The sequence below is a fragment of the Saimiri boliviensis genome, chromosome 12 (genome assembly GCF_048565385.1).
Source record: "Saimiri boliviensis isolate mSaiBol1 chromosome 12, mSaiBol1.pri, whole genome shotgun sequence".
Classification (NCBI taxonomy): domain Eukaryota; kingdom Metazoa; phylum Chordata; class Mammalia; order Primates; family Cebidae; genus Saimiri; species Saimiri boliviensis.
This window is the reverse complement of record NC_133460.1, coordinates 109,823,285-109,845,709: the sequence shown is the minus strand read 5'-3', so window position 1 is coordinate 109,845,709 and position 22,425 is coordinate 109,823,285. Positions and strand designations below refer to the sequence as shown.

The 22,425-nt window shown below is 39.3% G+C and overlaps 1 protein-coding gene across 3 annotated transcripts in view; it reads right to left on the bottom strand.

The window, feature by feature from the left end:
• Nucleotides 1-22,425, bottom strand: part of EDRF1 (erythroid differentiation regulatory factor 1) — a 43,766-nt gene that overhangs the window by 8,310 nt on the left and 13,031 nt on the right. For all 3 annotated transcript variants that reach the window (XM_003922107.2, XM_074383065.1, XM_074383064.1), the window contains 14 exons: nt 20,650-20,797; nt 20,457-20,565; nt 20,018-20,129; nt 18,316-18,576; nt 16,053-16,124; nt 15,606-15,756; nt 13,345-13,533; nt 12,799-12,999; nt 10,675-10,893; nt 8,118-8,341; nt 6,283-6,441; nt 5,964-6,113; nt 4,057-4,210; nt 145-260 (listed from right to left, as the gene is read on the bottom strand). In XM_003922107.2, coding sequence (XP_003922156.1) covers nt 145-260; nt 4,057-4,210; nt 5,964-6,113; nt 6,283-6,441; nt 8,118-8,341; nt 10,675-10,893; nt 12,799-12,999; nt 13,345-13,533; nt 15,606-15,756; nt 16,053-16,124; nt 18,316-18,576; nt 20,018-20,129; nt 20,457-20,565; nt 20,650-20,797 — 2,265 coding nt within the window. The remainder of the gene's footprint in view (nt 1-144; nt 261-4,056; nt 4,211-5,963; nt 6,114-6,282; nt 6,442-8,117; nt 8,342-10,674; nt 10,894-12,798; nt 13,000-13,344; nt 13,534-15,605; nt 15,757-16,052; nt 16,125-18,315; nt 18,577-20,017; nt 20,130-20,456; nt 20,566-20,649; nt 20,798-22,425) is intronic.

Sequence of the window (22,425 nt, the reverse complement as noted above, 5' to 3'; positions counted from 1 at the left end):
AGGGCATAGCATACACATGTATGTGTACGTATACACACACATAAAACATACACGTAAACACACACATCTCATATGGCCACTATATACATTTACCATGTAGCTTAAAACACACAAAAACCAAATACAGTCATTTTCTCCATTTACCTGGCCAAATTCTTCTACAAGCTCCTTCTGGATAAGCTGGAACGCATGCTCAGTTCTCACCATTATATCAAGCGCCCCAGACAGTGTTTTCAACTTTCCAACATTGCTATTCTGGCCTAAAGTATAAAATACAAAATGTTAATTCCTTTAAAAATAAATCTAGAAACCCATCTAATGTTAATGTATTAATGAAAATTCAGACTTTCAAACCACTAAGAAGGAAGCCAATGAGAATCTTAAGTCTTCTAAATCCAACTTCTGTTTAATAATATTCCCTTGAGAAAAATACTAAGTCTGGACAAAGCAATAAATATTAATTGTTTCCCTGCCTCACTATGTGGTTTGACAGGATGACACCACGTTTTCAGAACAGGAGCCTGAGGAAAAGGGACCAGTGGAAAGGAGTCTGGGGCCTGACGGCCACCCCACAGTTTACCAGTTATATGGTCAAGTCACTTAAGCACTGAGTATCAGTTGTCCTACCTGTAATAGTTTATTACATTTCTGTTCAAAGGTAGCAAGTCAGACCAGATGAACAAGGTTTTGTTTTATTCTCAAGCCTTCTAAATAACATTTTTCTACAGCTAACAACACACCTTTGCTCCCGTTCTCCTAGAGCTCAATTGTGTGCAGTGGTGTGCAGTAGGAGATTCATCTTGTACAAACAGAGGTCTGGTCTTTGTCCTTGGCTCCCAGAAGGTAATCTCTAAGTCCTTGAAATGTCCTGCCTAGTAAGAATGCCTTTGTTTACCTGGGAGCCTTGGGTCACACTGGATAGCTTAACTATGGGACTCACTGTGGGGGCTTTGGGCCCCATGGTAACAGCTCGACCTCTAGAGGCACTGGAGACAAAGATCAGCCACATGGCAGTCAACCATGTCTACGTGACCAAGTTCCAATAAAAACTCTAAACCAAGGCTTGGGTGAGCTTCCCCAGTGGTACATGTATTGATTTATACACTTGGTGAGTACTGGCATGCATCACTGCCAGTACTCGCCAAGCGTAGAAATTAGCCAGAATTAGCACTATCTGTGACTCCAGCAGGAGAAGAACTAGGAGCTTCGCACTTAGAACTCTCCAGGACTCTGCCTGCTGAGCCTCTTCCCTTGGCTGATTTTAATGTACATCCTTTCAATGTAAGAAATTGTAACTGTAAGCAGAACAGCTTTCAGTGAGTTCTATAAGTCCTTCTAGCAAATTCTCAAACAGAATGGTCTTGGAGGCCCCCAACAAACTTGGAATTAGTGTGAGAAGTGAAAGTGATCTGGGGACTCCCCAAGTCAAGTCTATAGGTGGGGAGAGAATAACTGTTGCCTTCTTCCTTTAAAGCATAATCCCACACATTTTTTTTTTTTTTTTTGAGGTGGAGTCTCACTCTGTTGCCCAGACTGGAGTGTAGTGGCATGATCTTAGCTCACTGCAACCTCCACCTCCTGGGTTCAAGTGATTCTCCTGCCTCAACCTCCCGAGTAGCTGGGACTTACGGGTGAGTAGCACCATGCCTAGGTAATTTTTGTATTTTTAGCAGAGACAGGGTTTCACCATGTTGGCCGGGATGGTCTTGATCTCCTGACCTTGTGATCCACCCACCTCGACCTCCCAAAGTGCTGGGATTACAGGTGTGAGCTGATGTGCTGACCCATAATCCCACACTTTCTAAATAATCTATTATCGTTCAAATCAACGGATAAATGTGATTTCAGCATGGATTTGGCATCTGGAAGACAAGCTATTGATTATGTATGGAAGTGATGTTGGGGCAGGGACCAGACAATATAGACATTAGGAAGGGAGATCTGAATCATATGTACTAGGAAAAAAACACTGGATAAAATAAGATAGAATAAAAGGTGTCACAATCTAGAGCATTTATTAACTTGGCTTACAAAACTCACAAATCTGGCTAACAACACCCCCCAAATATTTACATTATTTTCTAAAATACTCACAGTAGTAAAGTATTTAAAGGAGGGAATTAAGCACACTTATCATCTTAGCAAATTTGTTCTCAGTATCTTCTAGCACTTTGGGAGGCTGAGGCAGGAAGATTGCTTGAGCTAAGGAGTTTGAGACCAGCCTGGGCTTATAACATGGTGAGACCCTGTCTCTACAAAACATTTTTTAAAAAATTAGCTGAGGTCTGGGCGCCGTGGCTCACGCCTATAATCCCAGCACTTTGGGAGGCTGAGACGGGTGGATCACGAGGTCAAGAGATCGAGACCATCCTGGTCAACATGGTGAAACCACATCTCTACTAAAAATACAAAAGTTAGCTGGGCATGGTGGCACGTGCCTGTAGTCCCAGCTACTTGGGAGGCTGAGGCAGGAGAATTGCCTGAACCCAGGAGGCGGAGGTTGCGGTGAGCCGAGATCGCGCCATTGCACTCCAGCCTGGGTAACAAGAGCGAAACTCGATCTCAAAAAAAAAAAAAAATTGGCTGAGGATCACTAGAGCCCAGAAGGTGAAGGCTGCAGTGAGCCATGACCATGCCACTGCACTCCACTAGGTGACAGAGTGAGTCTGTCTCAAAACAAACAAACAAAAACTCAACAACAAAAAAAAGATGTTTGCTCATTCTATGGAATTCAAACCCAGCAGAATATTCAAAGGTGCAAATGTAAAGTGAAGATCACTCTCCCCAAACCGTCCCCCATAAAGAGCTAGTGTTAATTCTGGTGACTGTCCCACACATCTAGCCACGCATTATATGCCAGCAAAAAATTAATTTTAGTAAAAACTATTTTTAGAAACTGTTTTAGATGGGTAATACATTCCCAAAATTTACAAGGTCCAAATGGGTATGCAGTGAAGCCCCTCCTCCTGGCCTTCCAGGTTTCCTCCCCAGAGGAAACAATGTTACCAGTTTCTTAGGCACCTTCAGGGCTACTGTATACCTATGTAAACTGAGTCATACAGAAGTAAATTAACCTTGTTTTACAGAAGACTGAAAAACTAAATGAACTGCTGCACTTCAAATAATTGTTTCTTGTTTTTTTACCACACAAGAAATACTTCTCAGAAGACTCCTCTGCAGGAGAAGAGAACAGGTTAGCAAGACAGAGGGGGCAACTTAGGAAAAATCATTAAGTGGTTGAAGCATCTGCCTACTCCCTGCCATGGAAAATAACCTAAGAAAGCATTCTTAGCTTCACCCTTCTCTATCTCCCGACTTATCTGTACCTTGGTCAGGCTCTACCGTAGTGTCTATTCTGGAACCACAATCCAAATGTCAGTTCTATGTTTAAAGGGTTCAATAAGGCCCACTACTCCTTTACTGTTACCTCTCAATTCCATTCTCAACTTTTTCATCCTGATTTAAATCTTTGTGTTTTTTTGTTTTGTTTTGAGACAGTCTCGAGCTGTTGCCCAGGCCGGAGCCCAGTGGCATGATCTTGGCTCACTGCAACCTCTACCTCCTGGGTTCAAGCGATTCACCCACCTCACCCTCCTCAGCAGCTGGGACTACAAGCCTGCACCACCACACCTGGCCAATTTTTGTATTTAGTAGAGATGGGATTTCACTATGTTGGCCAGGCTGGTCTCGACTCCTGACCTAAGGTGATCCGCCTGCCTCAGTCTCCCAGAGTGCTGGGATCGCAGGCGTGAGCCATCATGCCTGGCCAATTTAAATCTTTAACTGTTTAAACTGATTTGTCAAATTTTTTTCCAAATAAGGGGTCATGGGCCATATTTCACTATTTCTAGTGACTGAACATAATCTATTTTTCTCGTTTTAAAAAGCCCTTCAAAAAGTATAGAGATTCCTCCTGCTCCCTACCCAAAATCATTAACTCTGGGGCAAATTGAAAATGAAAGCAGTATTATTTAGCTTCACAGACCTGCCTCACTCTAAGACAACTGAACGCTAAGCCAATATATGCATATTCGAGAAATGAAAAGTAAGACTTACTGGTCATCTGAAATTCTGCAAATGCTACTCTCTCCAGCTGTACTCTGAGCAGCTCACAGGGAGCGTCCTTCAGAAGCTGGAACAGCTTTGTGGCCTTGGTATAATGAAGGTCTGCCAGCACCCGGTGCTGCTTCCTGAGGTGTTCATCACCAACCTGAAATCAAAGCCCAAACTTCAAACACAAATCCTTCCCGGTAACTCCCTCAGGCTTCACTAAGTGCTTCTGAGTTATTTTTCACCCCGGGGATCTTATTAGGTCTTGTTGTTTTTAGCTTTTATATTTAGGTATTTAATCCATTTCTCTTTTTTTTTTTTTTTTTTTTTTGAGACGGAGTCTCACTCTGTTGCCCAGGCTGGAGTGCAATGGCATGAACTCAGCTCACTACAGCCTCCGCCTCCTGGATCAAGCAATTTCCCTGCCTCAGCCTCCTGAGTGGCTGGGATTACAGGCGCCCATCACTACTGCTTGGCTAATTTGTGTATTTTTAGTAGAGACGGGGTTTTGCCATGTTGGCCAGGCTGGTCGCAAACTCCTGACCTCAAATGATCTGCCTGCCTCGGCCTCCCAAAGTGCTGCGATTATAGGTATGAATTGGAGAAGATTTCTTTCCACTTTGCCTTCTAAAGTCCTCAACCAAAATTCAGGTTTTCTCAGGTGGCCTAATATCCTAATGGCAAAGGCAAGTTTAAGGGAGCCAAGACAATTCAGTAGAGGAAGAGTAGTCTTTTCAGAAAATGGTACTGGGGCAACTAGATATCTATATGCAAAAGAGTGGGGAGGCCTGGGAGGCAGAGTTTGCAGTGAACCAAGATCATGCCACTGCACTCCAGTCTGGGCAACAGAATGAGACCCAGTCTGAAAAAAAAAAAAAAAAAACCTTCTTCAGTTTAAGCTGGATCTCAAACTCAAAAGATGATACTTTTCAGCATAAGGGCCACCCAGAAGTAAACTCATGCCAAAAGGACTGCAAGGTAAGTAGTCTTACCTTACCAGCAGGAAAAGCAACAAAGCAAACAAAAAGCATTACTGAGAAACTATAGGCCCAAGACTCCAGCAGAAGCAAAGCAATCTCTCCAAAGGAAGGCTAATTTATTCTAGGCCTCAGATTATTCTCAGAAATACAGGCATTTGAGCACAAGGATTCATGTATAATACTGTTGGTACTAGATTCTAATAGCATCAAACTGGAATAACCTAAAAATTCAGTAATCACAGACTAAATAAACTACCATATAGTCATTTAACGACTACTTAGCTGAGAAAATGAACAGGTACATGTGCCTGCCAACACAGATGCATCTCAAAAACACAAGGTTAAGTGAAAGGCAGTAAGCCACAGAACACCAACAGAAGGGTTCATTTTCTCATGCTCCCCATGGAGCACAATATAGACATACTATTTAAGTGGCACAGCACAAAAAAGGCAGGAACACAGCAGAAAATTTAGGACAGCAGTTTACCTGGATGAACATCAAGGAAGACACACCAGGGAGGGGCACACGGGGGCCCTCTAGAGGACGCTTCCATTCCTTCACCTCCAGACAAGGGCCACAGGGCTTTTCCTTTTGTTTATTTTGTAAACTGTATGTATGTGCCACATGTATTTTCTATGCTTTCATATATATGCTCTACTTGTCAATAAAAGATGGGAGACTAGTACTGTAAAACTGGCATCAAACCATTACTATAAAGCCTACCTACATTAAAAAAAAAACTAAGTAACACACCTAGGCAAATCGGTAAGTTCGCTAAGACCCAATCAAGTAGAGTAGAAGAAAATATATGGCACAGGTGAGAGGGAAAAACAGCTACACTACATGTTTTTCTAAAGTAGCTAATTAAAAACAAAGAACCCAGAATACTTTTATCCTAACGCAGCTCTGTACTTAACTTGGACTAACAGTACCTGATTCCTCAGACAGCTATGGTACATGGAGGCCAGCCTGTGATGGATGGTTGCAGCTCGATACTGACAAAGGGGCTGCCGCGCAGACACTGAATCCACGTCGCAGTATTTCAGGGACTTCATCATGGCCTCACTGACTTCTTTTTCAATCTGTTTATTTTTTTGAGGGCAAGAAAAAAAATAAGTTTGGAATCTGACTGTAGGGGTTGTTAAAACGTTTAAATGCTGCTTATTAAAGAAAAGACAACGAATACTCAATATTTGTTAAAGGAATACATGAGACTGAGAACTTATTTTATAATCCAGCAAATATTATCACCTGCTCCTGAGCTTTTCTAGATAATGGAGCATAATCTTGCTGTAGAGTTGCCATAGTAAAGTAAGTCGTGGACAATTCCCAGTTCACCGAATCCCAAACAGCTGGATGTATGTCTCGTGTTCCCAATGACCTTAGTGCTTTCAAATAGTAATCGATAGCCTGCAAAGGAGAAAACAGTGTACATTTCTAACTCAGCTTAAACACACACCAATACTGCATTAAAATAAAACATATTTTGTTAACTATCCAGATGTTAACTTAATTTTGGGATAATTTATAAAGGGACAACATTATGAGGAAATTACTTTTTCTTCCCAAAAAAGTCAATGAAAATATTTCAGTGAAGAAAGTTATTTCAAGTAGACTGAAGACCACTCTGCATTCCCACCTCAAGGCTACAAGAAGCCAGTCCATGGTGCTGCTTTCTGACTCAGGCTGAGCATGAGGATGCACCTGCTTCCTTTTTTTTTTTCTTTCTAAATGTAAATTACAGTTTACATACTAGTAAACTAGATTAAAAACTTGACAGATTTTACTGTAAAAAGAAGTATTTCCTCCCACCTTGTTACCCCAATCCTCAAATACATGGCCATTATATTAAAATCAAAACCAAAACCATACTTTACTTAACTACCCAGCAATAATTTTTCTTTTTTTGTATCCAGCAATAATTTCTACATTTCTGGTGTGTACGTATTAACTCTCTTCTGTGTATATATAAATTTAAAAAAGAAAATAAAAAAAGATCACACTCATTTAAAAATTTATTATGCCACAATCATTCTTCACTACTAATGTCATTTAAATGGCTTCAGTTACTCCAGAACATGAGTGCTCATATCCTTGTACCTTCTCCAACAGTCAGTGTGATCATTTGTCATAAAATTTGGCAATCTGATAAATAAAACTCAATTTTGAGGCCAGGAGTTTGAGACCAGCATGGCCAACATGGCGAAACCCCATTTCTACTAAAAATATTATAATACCAAAATGAGCCAGGCGTGGTTGGTGCACACCTGTGGTCTTAGCTATGTGGGAGGATGAGGCATGAAGATTGCTTGAACCCAGGTTGCAGTGAGCTGAGACTGTGCCACTGTACTCCAGCCTGGGCAACAGAGTGAGACTCTGTCTAAAAAAAAAAAAATTAATTTTGAAATTTTTCTTTTGTATATATTAGCCATTTACTTTTTTTTTTTAAAAAAAGTGTACATTTCCTGTTCAAGGTTATTTGCTCTTTTTTTCTCTTTGGGTGGTTTAATTTCAATGATTCTTAATTTTTATATGGTAAGAGTGTATTAACCTCTCTTCTGTTATTATGAATAAGTATTTTCCCTAGATTATAATTTGCTTTCAATTTCACTTTCTGTTGCACATTTTTAGATTTTTTACATATTTGTGCTTTTTAGAACTTTATTTTTTACACATTTGAGTTTATTCAACTTTTACCCAGGATTTCTGCTTACCGTGCAATGCCGGGAAAGTCCTTCCTTAGCCTATCATATACCTATCATATAAGTTGCTACCTGTATTTTCTTCTAGTACTTTTACAGTTTTACTTTCTCCATGTCAATCTTTAATCCATTTGACGTTCAAGCTGCTTGTACCAACAGTTTGCAGAATCATCTTTTTCCTACCAATTCCACATGTCATCTTCAATACTCAATTCTTACTCGTCTTAGGCCAGGTTCCAGGCATTTTCATGATCTGTCTAGTTTTGTGCCATTACCATAGTTTAATTATTTTTAGGTTTGTAAAATTTTAGTGAAACAATGGCAAAGTGTAAATAAATGACAGGTATGAATGGGTGAGGCCCAACATGCAAGCGGATTTGTTACCTTATTATAATATAAGCCTTCTTCTGGTGAAAATTCACGTTTAAATTCATCACCTGCACCACAGTGTGCCTGTGCACAAATTCGCATGAGTCTCCCGGTGTTACATAATAAAAGGGCGGCATTTGTAGCATCCTCAATTGACTCAAAGTTGTGAATTCCCTTTTCAAAACAAGAAAAGCTTTTTTTCCACAACTGTTGCTCGGCAGCAGACACAGATTTGCTCACTTTACAGAGAAAGAAAGAAAAGAACTGCGTAAGCAGACATCAGTGTAAACCCTAGCACTGTCTCTTAATGAGATAAGAAGATGGCAGTGACAGGAGTGTGGTGGCGAGCCAGTCACCTGCAGTCAACCACGGCGCATTGCTCTCATCATGCCTGTTACATGAAGGGTAACGTGTACCCCAGAGTTCCTATGTTGAAGCCCGAATCCCTAGTTCCTTAGAATGTGATTATATTTAGGGCAGGCCCTTTAAAGACATAATTAAGGTTAAATGAGATCGTAAGAGTGGGGTCCTAATCCAGTATGACTGGTGTCCTTTTAAAAAGAGGGAGAGACTCCAGGGGCACGCACAGAGAGAGGGCCCTGTGTGGACACAGTGAGAAGGTGGTTATCTGCAAGCCAAGCGAGAAGCATGAGAGGAATCCAAGCCTGCTGCCAGTCTCCAGACCTATGAGACAATACATTTCTCTTGTTTATGCCACCCAGTCTATGACATTTCATTATAGCAGCCCCAGCCAAGTAATATAGCTTGATGAAATCTCTTGCCATCCTGCTCCGCCTCACCAGGAACTGAAACATCCCTTTGTCCAGCATATTCATGCTGTACACAGAGCCACCCATTAATCACTTAGTAGCTGTTGGGTTATTAGACAGCTGCCGTTATGATATCGCTGTGCTTCTGTACAAGTAATCCTTATTTTTACTTAATAATGCCCCAAAGCATGAGAGTATTGATGCTGGCGTACTGTTGCAAATGCCGTTAATCTCTTACTGTGCCTAATTTGTAAATTAAACTTCATCACAGGTATGTATGTATAGGAAAAAGTACAGTATATACAGGGTTTGGTACTCTCCACAGTTTCAGGCATCCACTGGGGATCTTGGAAAGTATCCTCCAAGGATGAGTGGGGACAACTGCTAACACTTAAGTATAACTCTTCAATATTAACCAAATGATATCAAAATAAGCAAAGAAATACATCTGAGCAAAGTACCATTTTGTCAAGATCCAAAAGCGTGGTCCCATGGAGTCTGAAGAGATTACAACCTGTGTTGTGTTCAATTTCCCGAGCTTCCTGCCTACCACTTCCTGGGCTCCCTCACTGCCTGCTCCAGATGCACCTTAAATAACAGGTTCTCTTACTAGCAATGAACTCTTTGGGGGCAATATTTATATTCCTACTGCCGAGCATAGTTCACAGATCAACAGGTACACAGGCTAGGTGCAGTGGCTTATGCCTGTAATCCCAGCACACTGGGAGGCCAAGGTGTAAGGGCTGCCTGAGGCCAGGAGTTCAAGACCAGCCTGGGTAACACAGCAAGACCTCATCTCTAAAAAAATTTTGAAAAAGTGCTTTGGAGGGTGAGGTGAGAGGATTGCTTGAGCCCAGGAGTTCAAGGCTGTAGTGAGCTATGATTATGCCACTGCATTCTAGCCTGGGCGATAGAGCAAGACACTGTCTCTAAAAATAAATATGTAAACAAATAAAAAAAAACAAAACCAAAGGCCCACAGATGTTCAGCTTACCTGCTAAACTTAGCTCTACCTCAGTGCCTTGCTGTTCTTACCATGTCCAACCTTTATATTCCCATCTGCTCTCATGGCTTCAATTATCACCTTTCTGTGATTGGTTCTCAATCTATCTCACTAGCCCTATTTCAAATCAACCACTAAACCACTAAATTACATCTTTCACATACCTGTTCCATAGTGGACTCGAATTCAACATGGGCCCAAAGGATTTAGCATCCCACATCATACTCACACAGGCCTCTTGCTCCCTCTAAACATGCACTTGGACCCTCTGAGATCCCTGGCTTCTTCCCCCTGAGTCTGGAAAGCCCTCCATTCCTCACATTAGCCTGCTGACGTTCTACACGTCCCGCACCACCCTGCTCAAGTACACTTTCCCAAAAGCCTTCTAAAAACCCTACAACTTCATAAACGTCATCTTGCCCCAGTCTCCCATTATGCTGTACTCATCCACAGCATTTTGAGGCTTTGCGTTCATATCTAGCTTCCCAACATGAAGAGAGGACCATATTTTAGCCAGTTATATGTCCAACAAGGAGCCTGGCACAATGGCTGGGTGTCCCATTTGCTTCTGAATTGATCAGAAGGACTAAAGTACACAGTAGGAATGAAGAACACTGAAATAATTAATTCCAAGGGGAAATAATGCTTTCCTAATTCTATTTCTGAAGAATAAGAGGTTCTCTAACACAGCACCTCTTTATGATATAAAATCAAGTGCCACAGTTCTTAACTCATAAAAACTTAACGTAATTTTCTAAGAGAGCAGGCAATAAAGAGAGGAATCTAAAGAGATACTCACCTACTCTCTCACTCTGTAATGCAGCAGCCTGATTCATGTAAAATACACCAATTTCATTTCTAATGTTACCCATTCTCTTTAACACTTGTACATAGTGTTCTGGATTTTGGCTTTTTAAGTCACTAAATTGCAAGATTTCATTAGCAGCCTCATAACATTTACAACTAACAGACAGTTGACTTTCTAAGTCTGTAGACAAATCAGTTGCCCATGCAAATCCTGAAAAGAAAAAAGGTAAACATCACTGTGAGTCGGGTGATTTCTTCTTCCTCAGTATCGAAATGAACCTGATATTTTAAATTCTAAGTAATAAAAAATGCAATACAGCATAAGTATACTAAGATTCAATCAATACAACAATATTTAAGTTTCATAATAAAGATCTACTTCTTTATAAAATTATATTTCTTGGGATATGAATGTTGGATAAAAATAAACATTTTCCTGGCTATGTGTATCAAACAATTCCTGTGATCCTGGTTTTCCCAGGAACACTTGTTTATTAGGACAGGCCTAACGTCCACTAATCCAAAGTAAATTTGGCATTTTTAATTAACAAAAATAGTTCTTGAAATAATGTGCCAAGTTAACATTAAGTCACTGAAGAAGCTGCCACACAAGCCCTCGAGGATTAAAAATGCCATCTAGTGGGGACTGGAGTACAAAGAAGTATTTAACTGAAATTGCTATGATGGGAGTAATAAAAATACACTGAGGATTTTCCTACTACATCTATAAAAAAAAAAAAGATTATTTGAGAAAGACGGAGAGTGGGGAACAAAGGGCAAAAATATTAGAAAATCACACATTTTTCCCTCTCCCCTAATATACTCCTCCAGCAGTTAACTGTCCAAAACTTTGGGAGGCAAACATCATGTAATATTTAGCATAAAAATTTAAGAGCAAAATAAAACAATCCCATGAAAAGAAGCACCTTCAGAAGACTCATCTTTTACTTTGTTCACTGTCCCAACGGCAGTGTGCTTACACAACTGTACTGAGGTAAGAGGGAGGAATATCGATACTGTGGATCTGATTACTCTATTTCCCAGTTTTAAAGCCTGATAATTACAAACACAGTGACATATTCAGTAAGAAGGCAGGCTATGAGCTAACTTTAAAAATAATGATCACTTTAGTTTAGCCCAGAGGAATCATTCAGAAGGTAATCGACCTTCATCAACTGTTATACCTTTCAAAAGAAAATCCATGGCTTCGTTAGCTGACTACAAGTGTTACCTGGAAGAACCTCATGGAAAAAAAAAGAGGAGTACTGTGTAAAAAGCTGACACAAGGCTGGGCACAACGGCTCACACCTGTAATCCCAGCACTTTGGGAGGCCAAGGTGGGAGGACTGCTTGAGTTGAGGAATTTGAAACCAGCCTGGGGCAACATGGTGAAACCCTATCTCAAACAAAAATTAGCCAGGTGTGGTGGCACATGTACTAGTCCCAGCTACTTGGGAGACTGAGATGGGAGGATCACTTGAACCCAGAAGGTGGAGGTTGCAGTGAGCCAAGATTACCCCACTGCAGGGAGGCAGAGTGAGACTGTCTTAAAAAAAAAATTGACACAACTGTCTTTGGATCTTACTTTGTAGTTAGTTCTAGTTATATGAATAGTAATTATAAAATACTTAAAAATCATTTTATACAAATACACAGGATCATGCATAATTTTAAAATTAAGAAATGAATAAAATAAAACAGCAGGCCAGGTGCGGTGGCTCACGCCTGTAATTCCAGCACTTTGGGAGGCCAAGGTGAGTGGATTACTTGAGGCCAGAAGTTCGGGACCGGCCTGGCCAACATGGTGAAACCTTGTCTCTACTAAAAATACAAAAATTAGCTGGGCGTGGTGGTGTGTGCTTGTAGTCCCAGCTACTCTGGAGGCTGAGGCAGGAGGATCACTTGAACCCAGGAAGTGGAGGCTGCAGTGAGCCGAGATCGTGCCACTGTACTTCAGCCTGGGTGACAAAGACTCTGTCTCAGAAAACAAAAAATTAAATAAATAAATGCAGAGCAAATATGAACACTAATATTTCTGTCCCTTTTCTGAATACTCAAGAATGAGCTGGACTGCACAGTTCCTCTGTGAACCACGTGGTCTGCGCCTCTGGCACACCTTGGCAGCTGGACTCTCTGTGAAGGCTGTGCAGGATCTCCTGGTCTTCTTTCGTTTGGTAATGAAACTCTTCAAGGTGTGCTGCTCTATTATTTGCATTCTGGGCTAGCATTAGTTGGATATCACCACAAAGTGTCAAATACTGAGAGAGAAACAGCAGCACTTCGGAAAGCATATTGGTGCAGAGACAGCAGTAAGTATCTGTTTGGGAAGCGTGGGAGGGAGAAAAAACACAATGCAGAAAAAATGAATGATCATGGGAAATAGGAAGAAACTGTGTTACCAGCTGAACACTTTGTGCTACTGTACCTACTCTGTGTTTATGTCCAATAATACATATTAAGGTTTCATGCATTTCATAGCAAAGAGATGTTAAACCACTGAGCAGAAACTAAAATAGTAGGTAACACACACAGGATTAGAAACAGACATTTTAAAATAAAGATTTACAACAGAAATAGGAGTAAACTTCCAACTGTGATTCAGACGCCTTCTCTGCTCTCCCTTCCCAGAGACTATTAAACATATTCATTTATAGTGGCTTACCATGGCTTTGCAAAGCTAATTTAATGTATCGTAATGCTCTTCCATATTTCTGAAGACTCATGGCAGCATCAGACAAAACATAATAGGCCTTTGATGACTTGAGAATCAGCTGAAGTTTCATTTTATGTTGCCAAGAGCCAGGGATCATTCCAGATTGACTGGAATAATTGCCCTTCTGAAGGGAGCCCACTGTGACATGTAGAAAAAAAAGACAGCACATTTCATTTGACCGTAAGTCTCACGCATAAAAAATATTTTCTATTTCTTGATGGAAACACTCTAGACTTAGGTACTATTATGACAACACTGGCAAATACTATGTTTTACTGCTTAAATATATTGGAGTAAAATGGCTGTGTTAAAAGACTCTCACCTGGGAGTTCTAGGGCCTTCTGCTCGGCAACTCTGCCATTCTCTTCCAGTGTCACTGAACCTCATGAGTGACACCTGTCTCCTTTCTCCAGTCTATGTGTCAACCTGTCAAAGTTTGCTTTAGATCATGGACATTTCTAGTAAATGCACATGCTTAGATCAGTGTCTAAAGCACAGCTTAGATCAGTGTCAAAGCCTCGCATCCTTAAACATTAAAATGGCTTCTCCCCAATTAGCCTAAGCTAGTTGCAAGTTTCTCAGCCTTAATTCCTACTTGTCCATCCTACTATCCGTCAGCCGATGTTAAGTTACTACTTGTCACCTACAAAGATGTCTGTTTTTCCTATCTCCCATCTTAGTTTACTGTTTCCTCTATCAGGAATACTTTTTAAAGTCCAGCCCATCGCTACTGTCTTTACTTAACAAATGATCATTTTTGTGCCAAACACTGGCACTAGAAACTGTGACATGAAGTTATATGGCCCCTAACCTTGATAACATAAACCACAACAAAATATGGTAAGTGTAATTAACAAAGAGAGAACAAAACACTGTGGAATATTTTGCTCCACAAAGAACAAAAACATACCCACCCTCTCCCCAGCTTTAAGATTTCTCATTTTTTAATCGGCTAAAATACAAGTCTTTGAAGGCAATAAAAGGTACTTAGTCTTTATTATGGTTTAATGTGTGCATGTATTTCTTTTTCCTCTGCTGATAGAAGCATTATCTGTGAGTAAGAGGCATTGTGAGAAACTAAAATTAAGATGAAGTTCTTGTTCACAAGTGTGTTTGTGTGTCCATGTGTATGTAAAACCGTTTAACACAGGAACTCGGACATAAGGCAGGCTCACAGGACAAAATGGTAAGAGAATCAAGTAATTCTGATAGAGGATGTAGGAAAGCATGGAGATTCTGAGCTTGGGCAGGATTATCAACAGGGGAGACAGAAAAGGCATTTCAGAAAAAAAAGAATAGCAGAAGTCCTGGTGTGATCTCCTTACTGCTTGTAGGCTGAAGCCTGGCATACAAGCAGCACTACATAAATGCTGGGGAAATAAATCTATTCCTCTCCTACCTCCACCATGTCTGTTCCAGAAAGGAAGAAAGGTCTAGAAAGCACTTGGTATTCTTTCAAACATACAGGCTTTCTACACTTTTTTTTTTTTTTAACAATTGAAACTGATTTTAAAGGGGGGAAGAAATAAGGTTGGAAATAGAGATACAACTTAGGTTAAAATAAAGAAGAAATTCACAACTTTTGCTTCAAAGCCTATATGTTCTTCATGATGTGATATTCCTGAAGAACAAACTAGATAATTTAAAAGTGACATTTCGAGCTTATTCAAGTACTGTGCAGTAACAACAGCGTACACTTCTATAGTGCTTATTTTGTATGCTATCTGAGCACTTTACATATATTAACAATTTAATCACTGTCACAACACTTTAAAGAAGGAATTATTATTGTCTCCATTTTCAAAGAGATAGAAAGTGACTCAAAACAGTAGAACAACTTGCCCTAACAAAGCCAAGATGTGAAGCTAGGCAGTCTGGCTCCTAAGTCTGTGGCTCCTAAATACTCCAGTGCTTTTAATGAAGCAGCAATTTCTGAGAACTCCACCAGGCTTGAAGGCATTAGTTCCTGTCACTGTGGGTAACAGGAAGATGCAGGCTCCTTATGTTCTTACTAGAAATGTCCATGAAACATCAAAATTATCCTTTGTCTTACATTTCAAATGAAAGAATACTACCCCTACTTCCAGTTCACATGATATCTTTTTCTCAATGCCTTTCAATGAATGCCTTAATTGACATAAGTCTGCTGTTGATAAAGAACCAGTATATTATTCTGTTGAAGGCCTTATTTGCACATCAATTCAACTTACTTTTGTCCAAAAACAAGGCCATCTGCTTCTCTGGCCCCTCAGGACCCCCTCTTGTGGATTCGTCTTCATATTTTAACGGGATTGGAGTACTGGGGTCAGCTGCTGGAGGGTCGCTTTCTTTTTTGATGCTGCTATCAACAGATTTTAAACCCTTCAAAAAAAGCAAAAGAATTCGCTATATACCTAACTTCAGGTCAACTGAAAACTAAATATAAGACAGTATCTGGACTACTGATTACATTTAGGAAAATTTCCATTTGAGAAACAGACTTTTAAAAACTATTTTGATCTGAAAGATTTGGGGAAAACGAATTTGATTTCCACTTTATGCTTAAGGAAATAAATATTACAGCAGAACATGATTCGGAATAACATTTAGATACCAACGAACAAGTGCAAACCGCATATCAGGTACAAACTTCACCAAAAAGTGAAGGGTAAACTTACCTCTAGAACGTAGCTAAGCACAAGTCTACAGCGCTCTTCTGTGTCATGGCAAACTGGAAATGCACAACTGGGCTTTGGGAACAAACGTGAAATTATTAATAGGCCACCAGTGCAACAAATCCCATGGTTCTCATTTCCAAGGAATGACTACAACTCTACAAACCAATTTTAGAAATGTGTTTCATGTATCGAGTTTAGTGAGGAATCGCTTGAACCCAGGAGGTGGAGGTTGCAGTAAGCTGAGATCGTGCCACTGCACTCCAGCCTGGTGACAATGCGAGAGTCCGTCTCAAAAAAAAAAAAGAAAAAAGAAAAAAAAATACTGTAAGCATTATCAACAAAAATCTTGCTTAAAAGGATCCTACAACATATATGTTGCTTTAAATACTAACAATTTTAAATATAATTCTAATATGACAAAAAAGCACGAACCAGAGCAGTAATGTTTTAGACAAATGTAGACCTAATCTAATAGGTCAGCCCTGCTCGGAATTAGCAGTGATACTGGGCAATACAGAATTAAAAATTATCATCAATTTAGAAATAACAAGTATCACCAATAGTCTCATTGTTTATTTGCTTAATTAAAGAGCAAAATCAGCTAGCAACCTCCAACTACAAAGGATATTACGTACAGGGACCTTGTGAAGCATTTCGTTTTGCTGAATTCTGAGAGTTTGGAATTACTGTTCTCATTGTACAGAAGAGAGGCAAGCACAGACAGTTCAGCAATTTGTCTGAGGACACAGTGAGTGAGTGGGGAGCTGGGGCTCTGGAGCTCATGCCGACTGTCCATACTGCAGTCATTCAACAAGGATGAGGAAAAGCTAACTAAAGACATGATTATATGAATACTAAGACTAATATTTTGAGTGCTTCAAAGATACTGACAAAGTGCTATCTCTGAAAAATACTGACGCTAACTCATTACATCTTTACTTATTACCTAAGTGCCCTGTAAGTCCATGGCCTAGTGTTACAGTGCAGTTTTCCATATACATGTAACTCCTGCAATCAATGATTATAACCAGAACATTTTTTCACTCCACTGTGGAAGTTCAAGCTGAAAGTGAACTAAAATTTAGATGGGCAGTTAATGACTTTTTCCTGAAGTCATTTAGTCAAATATTTACTGAGTACTCATAATGTGTTCTAGACATAGGAGACAGAATGTCTGTATCTGCAGGGAGCTTACACACTCTAGTGAAGGGAGACAAACACAAAAATAAGAACTTCAGGTACAGACAGGCTCCTTGAAGGACCGAAAAGTAGAGCACACTTAAGCCAGAGTGGTCAGGAACATTTCCCTGAAGAGGCAACATTTCAGTCAAGACTTAAGCCTTAAAAAAGGCGGCCATGAACAGACCTAGGGAAGGTACATTCCAAGCAGAAGCAACAGCAAATACAGAGGCCCTCCTACGAGCATGATCTTGATGCTTTTGAGAGGAAAAAAAAAAAAAAGCCAGCATGGCTACTGCAAACAGATGGGGAAAGTGAAGGTCAGAAAAACTGGCAATGTTTTAGGGTGACAGAGATAGCCCCTCAAAAACTTGCTTAGATATAAAGTTTCCATCTGAAAGTTACACTCAGTGAGTGCCTAAATTAAGAGATTACCTGTAAATATGACTGTATTTCAGTTCAGGGAACAGCCAGAACTAAAGCTGCCCTGGATCTAATTATAGGGAGACAGTATGTTGAAAGGCATATACTGCCTGGAGATACACTGATGGTAGGAGGACAGTCATTACAACCCACACAGGGAGAAATCTATCTGGCCCTGTCCAGGGAAGAGACATGTTCAATATGGCAGACATGACCACCAGAGTCCAGAAAAAATACTGTCCTATATAGCAAAGGATGATGCACCAGATCTCACCACATACAGCTCCAAGAGCTGCCCCCTTCCCTACTCTATGTTCACCAAGTAACCTATATATATCATATCCCAGCAACCCCAGAACTGGACAGAAGTACCTAGTGAGAAGACATGACTAAGACTACACGCTGGTCACTGGAGAGGAAAATCCTCCACATAAGAATAGACAGACATCTGTTTATACATCTGTTCAGTATAGGATTGCATATGTGGGTCAATTAACCTGGGACAATTAAAAAACCAAGTTTTAGGATTCAGAAAACTAATGCTTATTAGACCCTTGACCAAGAAAGGTTTATTGAAGTAATATCTTTTGAAAGGCCAACTATATTAGATTAACAAGTATGTTTCCTTGATAAAAATTTAATATAAATTCTAAAGGCTTACTCTGATTTGATGAATAGATTTGTATTTCTCTGGTACCGACAGTTCTCCAACAGACTTAATGATAGCTACTGCTTTGCTATCATCAGATGGATCAGAGCTGGTGCTATAGGATCCATTTTCGTCACTGTCCGGCATCTCTTCCTCCTCTTCACTATAACTTTCATCAGAATTTTCATTTAAAGGAGATTCTGAATTTTCTTCCTTTTTAGGTTCATCCAATTGAAAAAGTTCTGAAAGCATGTAATTGGCAGAAGCAATAATCTTATGAAAAAAAGAGAAATATGTGTAAATTATTGACATCAAAAATATAATTTTACTATCATATTAACAAATTTTAGGAGGAGGTCTTCACACAGGCTATTTCCACTATACAGACTATAACACACAGAGAAATGTTCCCAATTTAAAGCTATCGATACTCTGGGTATGCTCTGTAAAATCTTTATAGGTTGACGTGTTTCCTATTTCCTGAAATTATTTCACCCCTGAGCCTTCCCTCTTAAAAAGTATCAACTGAATTTCACTGGAGACAAACAAAAGCTTTTGAGTATAGAGTGTCATAACTAAAATATTAACAAACATTAATAACACCCTAAACCAAGTGAGAAACTAGAATTTCTCTTTTCAAACCATAAATTAATACAAGTTTCTCTATAATAGGCAACTAATATTTATTATACAATCTATGATTCTAGTTAAAAAAAAAAACCCACTATATTAAAAAGGGAAAAGTCCATTCTGATATCTCTTAAAATTAGCATTTATATATGACCATTCATCCCATTCTATTATTTATCAGTTCTTATTCACAGACAATAGTCTTAACACCTTTCTTTAACATCAGTATAAACCACTCAAGTTCCACTAAACGTGGCCACCTTGGTCAGCAATTAGATATTTAAGTCAGAAACAAAATGTTTTACTATTTTTCTTAAAAAAAAATTTGAGTTTGGCCACTAGGATAATCTTTATCTTGAAATCAAATGTGGCTGCAATTAAAATTACTTTGGCTCTTCAAAGAAAAATTGCATATGCTACATACCTTTACTAATTTTAACAGGATACAATTAGCCTTACAGCGAAAAATAAAGTTGTCAATCGGACAACTGAGGGTAAGGATAGTATAAAATTGTAGGGAGCATAACTGAGGGAGTATTTTAAGAGATGCTTTTCCCCCTTCTTTAAAACAAATTTTACTAGGCTTTATTTAAGAGATGCTTTAATATCCTCAAGTGTGGAATGTGAACCCTATTTATATTACCAAAGTGATTAACAAGGTCTAATAGTGACAAAGAACTGAGAGCACTACTGTTAAAATTACATGAGTTCTAAATTTATTGAGCAGTGCTGTCTAACAGAAATATAACATGAGCTACATATGAAATTTTAAATTTTCTAGTAGCTACATTTAAAAAGTAGAATCTGTGAAATTAATTTAAATATATTTACTCCAATATATATAATACCACATTTCAACATGTAACATGTACAGACACCCAATCTTCAAAATTCAGTGTGTATTTTATACTTACAGCACATGTTAATTCAGACAAAGCACATTTTAAGTGATCAACAGCCACATGTAGTACCACACCGAATAGGGCAGTTACAAAATATGAATTAGGAGGCTTTACTGTCTAGGTAACAATTCCCTATTAGAATGCTAGAACTGTTTTAGAGAATGTATAAGTGTTCATCTTACTTGAGGATGCCTGCTTTTGTCCAATAATTTAAGACAGTTAAGAAGCAATGTTCTAACAGTTCCATAGTGTTTCTTATTTTGATTCTTCTTCATCATCATGTTGCAAGCAACCCTAAAAAAAGAGTTAATATCTTTACTGCCCATTCATCATTGTCTGCAAGACTCAAGCCTAGGAATGCTCCTGATTTTTTCCAACAGACTAAGAGCTGCAAGAAACAACAAAACATTAAACTTTACACTTTATCCACCTACCCCCAAAACATTTATATTATGCTGTCCTAAGAAAGCTGAGTAATATTTGGTACAATGTATATGTATATTTTCCCCCATACTATGAAAACCTAAAAGCATTTAAAAGCCTTGGTTTGGATACTGTGGCTGTATGCTTTAAAACTTTATACAAGGCTACTTCTTCATCTTAAATTCTTAAAGCACTCACTTATATAAGAGAATGGCCACTGGCATTGTGAATGGATTTTGATATTTGTCTTCAGTTTCTTCACAAAGAGTAGTGAGGTCATAGAGCTTCACTATATCACTGCCACTTGCTGGAAAGAAAAATAAGTAAGCCTCATTTTACAGCAGCCACCCAAATCATTTATTGTTCACTCAAAAATTATTTAATAGCCTACCTTTAAAGAGCCAATAGGTATGTCCTTCTTTGGTACAATTAGATTTCAAAAATGATAAAATATTCTGTGCAATGTCTTTTATGACTTTAGTAGAAAAATTAGAATTTTCCAAATTGGGAATTTCTTCTGTCTTTATCATTTCATATTTCTGTAAAACACAGACAGACGGAAGGCAGTTTAAGAGAAAACCCAAGGAAACAACACCTTTCTTTTTAAAAAGCAACCAAATACATAAGTCCTGCAAATAGAGACCTATGTAGCATGAAAGCATTTAAACCAGTGGTTTTTAATCTTTTTTCTTCTCCAACCTCCCAAAGGAATCTTATCCACCCCATCAGCAATGGCAGTTCACTATTGAGGTAATTCCAATGAGAATCACGACCAGATTTATAACCTCAGATTTAGGCATGATCTTTTTTTCTGTTTTCTTTTTTGAGACAGAGTCTTACTCTGTCACCAGGCTGGAGTGCAGTGGTGCAATCTTGGCTCACTGCAACCTACGCCTTCCGAGTTCAAGCGATTCTCCTGCCTCAGCCTCCCGAGTAGCTGTGACTACAGGCGCATGCCACCACGCCCAGCTAATTTTGGTATTTTTAGTAGAGATGGGGTTTCACCATGTTATCCAAATGGTCTCCATCTTTTGACCTTGTGATCTGCCCACCTCGGCCTCCCAAAGTGCTGGGATTACAGGTGGGAGCCACCGCGCCTGGCCTAGCCATGATCTTCTGTTCTAACATGGAACAAATCATATGGAATACTTTTACTCCACTTTCATTATTTTCAACTGGGAAGATGGTAAATGCAGGTAGACTTTACCCAGCAAGATTTAAAAAAATACGTATTTCTGGCCTTTTGTTTCGCTAGATACTAGAGTCAGTGGCTCAAGGAAAGAGAATCACTTGGGAAGTTTTTCTGGTAGACACTTCTCTTCCCTTCACCTGTGCAGCAGAGGGGTATGGAAGTGGCAGTAAAAGGAAAGGCCACATGGATATTACTACCACTATTTTAAAAGTGCTCGCTCATTTTTCTCCAGTTTGTCTTCTGCGCACTTTCCTAAACACCTCCTACCACATTTTCTGAAGTACTCTAAGACTAGAAACTTCAAATCAATTGGGATGTAAGACCAAATACAATCGTCTGAGATTGGTTTTCACCATTCTTTGTTCATCTGAAGCCCTCAATGTTGATTATTTCCTTCCTTAAACACTCCTTTCCCATATTTTAATCTGCACTATTCTTGTTCTCCTTCTCTCTCTCTAAATGTCCTTCTCTTTTTACCCCTATGGAGAGGGGCTCCAATGTTTGATTTGAATAGGTTCTCCTGGTGGTGAAATCTGACAGTATCTGGGCAGATGATGCTTCAATTTATTTCTGTAATGGCCAGGACTTCAAATGTTCACTGAACATTTTTATACTTTCCTCGAACTGAACATGTGATGAAAACGTATTACCTTCCCTGTCTAATCAATTCAACGTCCTTATCTCATTGAATGACACCACCATTATTCTAGTCCCTAAACCCTGGAATCCCCTTTGACTTCTCTTCCTCTCTGCCTCACTAATGCTTTATCTGCCTCTTTCTTTTCTCCTGCTCCCCACGCCCACCCAGCCCCATGCTAAATATTGCAATTTAGGGAGATGGTATAACAGTGGTTCTCAATCAAGACTGCAAACCAGAATCATATACCAGACTTTCTGAAAAGACAGAAGTACAGATCCTACTGATACTGGAACACTGGAAGCCCACGCAAGTACATTTTTCAAGAGGCCACAAGT